Source organism: Triturus cristatus, chromosome 6 (assembly GCF_964204655.1).
Source record: "Triturus cristatus chromosome 6, aTriCri1.1, whole genome shotgun sequence".
Classification (NCBI taxonomy): Eukaryota; Metazoa; Chordata; class Amphibia; order Caudata; family Salamandridae; genus Triturus; species Triturus cristatus.
Window position 1 is genome coordinate 821,714,551 of NC_140589.1, and position 4,634 is coordinate 821,719,184.

General features: G+C 43.1%; 1 protein-coding gene across 1 annotated transcript; it reads left to right on the plus strand.

Moving 5' to 3' along the window:
• Positions 1-350: 350 nt before the first annotated feature.
• On the plus strand, positions 351-4,357 carry LOC146817924 (cdc42 effector protein 3-like). The gene has a single exon (XM_085611421.1). It carries the CDS (start codon positions 498-500, stop codon positions 1,263-1,265), a length of 768 nt encoding a protein of 255 aa, XP_085467547.1. The 5' UTR covers positions 351-497; the 3' UTR covers positions 1,266-4,357.
• Positions 4,358-4,634: the final 277 nt, after the last annotated feature.

A 4,634-nucleotide genomic window follows, 5' to 3' on the forward strand; every position in this document is an offset into this window, starting at 1 on the left:
CCAATAGAGGATACAAGTCTGAATGGTGTTAATACTAGTTTATTATTAAATACATTTCTGGATACAGTACTAAACTTTAAATATGGTCATGTTGTGTAGCTGTATGCAGTGCTCAACAATCGATATTAAGGCGCTCTACTTAGAAAAGACTACCACAAAACAGGAAGATTCTCTTAAACTTATGAGAAAAAATCCTTTTACTCTGATCATTGAAGAAGTATCACTTCATATAACTATTCTCTGAACTGGTCCTGTCAATATTAATGTAAACTGTCTTTTCTAAATTGAGAATGAGTGGACCATGAAGTGATTGCTAATGGTACAATGTTTTGTTTCCCATACAGATTTTCTGGTTGCGGCCTACATACACTGAGACCTCATCTCTCAAGATATTTGTATATTTAAGTCTTCAGTACCAAGAGTGTGCACAATCTGCAGTCAGTAATTTGGCGGATATTGATGTCCTTTTGAAGAAAGACACTGTTCAAACTTCGAAGATGCCAGCAAAAGCACCAATTTATTTGAAAGCAGGAAATCATAAAAAGGGGAAAAAATTCAAACTAAGGGATATCTTATCACCAGATATGATTAGCCCACCCCTTGGAGATTGTAGGCACAACATCCATATTGGAAAAGAGGGGCAGCAAGATGTTTTTGGCGATATCTCATTTCTGGAAGGAAATTATGAGCTTTTGCCTGGCAACAAGGCAACTTCAAGCGATGGGGATTTCGAGGGGGGCAGTGAACTAATGAGGGCAAACAGCACTTGTGAATCCATGTTTACAGAATCCCCCTTTCCCGTGCTAAAAAATGCCATCTCGCTTCCCACCATTGGTGGATCTCAGGCCCTTACCCTTCCCCTGTTATCACCTGGGACACCTCACTCAAATCATAATGCCCGTTCTGGTGCAAAGCTTCCAAGACTTAGTTGTGAGCCGGTTACAGAAGAAAAATTGAAAGAAAATTGTTTGAAGTTTGAGAATGGGACACAATACAGTGATAACAGTTCATTGAAGTCAAACGGCCCCTCTTCCTCCTGTACAAATGACGGAGCAAGCTACTCCTCAAGTCTGTCTGAACAATGTGACTGGCAAGCGGGAGACTTGTTTGAAGATGGCCAGCTTGCATGTGACCTAACAAAAACAGGGAGCAAGTCGGAAGAATCTCTTATTGACTTTACAAGTTCACTTCTCTCCATGCAGCTGGACTTGGGGCCTTCGCTGTTGGATGAGGTCCTCAGTGTAATGGACAAAAAAGATTTGTAATACAAATTATTGTCTTTAAGCGTTGGGGGGGGGAGGGCGTGGCCAAGTAGTGGAAGTGACAGCGCCACTGATCTCCGGCTCCACTGTGTACTAACCTTTCAGACACACTCAGAGCTGACTCAGCTGTACCCACGTCGAGTGTAATGCTACGTGTGGTTGTGTGGTAACCTACTGCACTGCCATATGCGGTTCGGCTCACTTCAGCGCTATCATGTAGGGTTAGGTTGGGTGACAGCAGCTATGAGAGGGATTGGCCAGAGAAGGTAAACCCATCAGTGATTTCTCTAGTAACTGATGAGTGGTGGCATGGCTCTGGTAGCTTTTGGAGATGTGCTGCCATATGTGACCTGATCTGGTGAGACTCATGCTTAAAAGGTGTCTGCTTTTGAGTGCACTGCTCAAATCAAGACGCGCTGCACTGGCAAGTAGTGAACAACTAGCCTGGGCTGCAGCGTTGTTCTAGGGGTGAAGGATACAATGTGACCTCAAGTTCCTTCCAGACAGAAGGAGTAATCGGCATCATCCCAATGTAGGTGGAAGTCATAAAATCCTTGTTAGGGTACGCACACTTAGGGTATTTGCAAAGGCTAAGAGGATGGAGTGCCACATGTTAACAGAGTGATATCTATATTGGAAATTTGTGGAGCATAGGGAATAAAACGGAGTCCTGCATTACTGTAATGCCTGGTTCCTACAGTCGAATTGTACTTCACATTTATTAAGGATATATTGCCTGGGTGTTGTGTGGCCATACGTTTGATTAGGCTCAGATCATTGATAGTTGTGAGCACATTACCCCAGAGTGAATCACTTGGCAAGTGTGTTATTTACTTCTCAATTGCTCATTACTATTATTATAAAGTAGTTCAACTACCTCTTGTGTAAATTGGTAGTACATCTGATGTTGAATCCTGAAGCTCTGAGGTGCTCCTACTGCCGGCTCATTTAGGAGCTCCTGATGTGTTTCAGTTGTCACAACCTCCCACACACCTACTCGCTATTGGCTTCAATCGTTGGGAGCGGGAGTAGTAGGCTACCTGCACAGCACAATACCACAAAGAGTGATCTTCCACCTACAAAGCCAGTGGAAGTGCCAGCTATGGCAGAAGCTGACTTGAATCACAATAGTAACAACATTTGAAAGCACACTGAACCCATTAACAGATCTGCCAACCTTCAAAAAAATTAACTGTGTGAGAGAGGATGAGGGGCTATTGAGGGGCTTGCAGAAGGAACAAAGGTGTGGGGCCCTAACTAGAAAAAGGGGGGGGGCAGAAAGAGAAGGTTAGGGCTTTGTGTTGGATACTACCTTATCCCCAACTGCTTAACTAGTCCCAAAACACCAACAAAGGCTTCCGACGCACCCTAGTAAGACCATGGGACATGGGAGTCTGCTTCAGTAGTTTGTGCAGGGAGTTTCAGCGCACTCTCCTTTTTTCACTGTGTGATATTGGCTCTTCACTACGTGACAGAGTGAAGAGCTGCGTCACATTGGCACTGTGTGAGTTGTGAGGTCTGTAAGAAAGGTTTGAATCTCTTTATATCAAAGCATCAGTAGCAGCCAATGTTTGCTAGGAGCGGTGGGGTGGGCAGGCGGTGGGAGGAGGTATAGGGGTAGTGAAGGGAAGGGGGACAAATTCAAAATAATAATTTTTAAAAAACGTACCTTCAGCCAGCCACGTCCGGCGTCGCGCTCCTCTGCTCCATTTCTCCAGGCACAGGCTCCCAGTCTGCCCTGCGGCCAATCCTGAAGCTGCTCTCGCATGAGAGCAGCTGCAGGATTGGCCTGAGCGCCCTTGATTAGTGCTCCAGGACAGACTGTGCATGCCCTCTCCAACCTCAGCAATGCAGCTAGGGTTGGAAAGAGGTTCAATGCTCATGATAGTTTGGCCAGCCTAAGACGGCCGGCCAAACCATCATGCGCAGTGAAGGGAGAGCACTACCATTCCCCCTCAGTGCCATCACTCCCCCAAGCCCCACACCCAAGACTCGACAGGAAAAGAGAAATAAAACGAGTGTTGATTTATTTTTCCTTTCCTGCTGTTTTTGGGGTGGTGCAGCACCTCCACCATAGCAGAGGAGCTGCCACTTGAAATGCGTATTAAAAAACTGTCTTCATACTTTGGAATAGAACTGACCTTTGAAGGACCAATTGCACCCCCTCTTTCCTGTGTATACAAAGCAGTATTTAAAATATTTATCTCCACTGCGTGCTCATTGTTTTTGAATAGTAAATCCACCAGAAGTTATTTGCGTAGTTTTGATTGTGAAAGCTATATTTAAGTCAAAATCTTTATCTCCCTTTACCACCCCCACCCCAAAACCCTAAAAGTACCCTTGCCTCCCCGTACCACTATTTGCACCTAAACCCTTGTTTAAAAAATAAAATAATAATTATGTTCATTAAAAAAAATACTTACCTGTGTGGTAAAGGCATGCATGGTAAAGGTACACATATTTACCTGTGTGGTACTTCCCTGCATGGTAAAGGTTGAGTGGTAAAGTCATTGAGGGGTAAAATCTGCTTTGTAAAGGCTGTTTTCCATAGTAGACTCCTCAATTTGTACACTTGTAGTCTAAATTAAGTAGAATAGGGTACCCAAGATCTTTACAAGATTCCATGTGCTCTGTTATACAATTATTCTATCCCGGGTAAAAGACTTGCATTTTGTAAAACAAGTTTCCACAAAACAACAATTGACTGGGTTGTCCTGTGTATTATGGGAAAATTGGGCTGGACAATGCCACCTTTGGCGTGAAGTCAGTAATCTTTGTTTCTTCCGTGTGCCTCATCCCCAGTGTTATTTCACAGCAATTTGTAATTGTTTGCTTCCTTTTATGGTTGCCGGTCCATTGTATATGTTGACAATGTATGAGAAACGAGTTCATATTTAATTTTGTGTTTTTAATGTTTATACAGTTACACTCCCAAACTATTTAAACTGCAGATGTTAATATATATTTAAGAAAGCTTGTATTTTGTACATAGTTTAAACAGAAACTGTGTGCCACATAATTTTATTTGCATGAGTATATATTATACAAATATTTACATTAGAAAGCTATTTTGAGCTGTACAATAAAGCATTTTAAGAGACAAACCTTTTTAGGAATGTAAATATACGTTAAAGTCTTTGAGTAAAAATAGAGAGGAATTGTGGTGGGAGAAAAGTGTGAGAAACCTGTGCCATTCTGTCCCATCACTGAAAATAGATTTGACACTGGTGCCCTCGAGCAAGTATGGTGCAATTATGGCTGGATCCTCGATGTGTTTGGAAGATAGCATTTGCCTCCTGTCAGAACCCTCCTTTTCAGAGGGCCACGGGGCATGCACTGGCTGCTGGGAACAACCTTTAGGGTTGAGGCCTT

What these genes read in the sequence shown, in the direction of transcription:
- LOC146817924 (XM_085611421.1), top strand. Translation starts at nt 498, where the DNA reads ATGCCAGCAAAAGCACCAATTTATTTGAAAGCAGGAAATCATAAAAAG.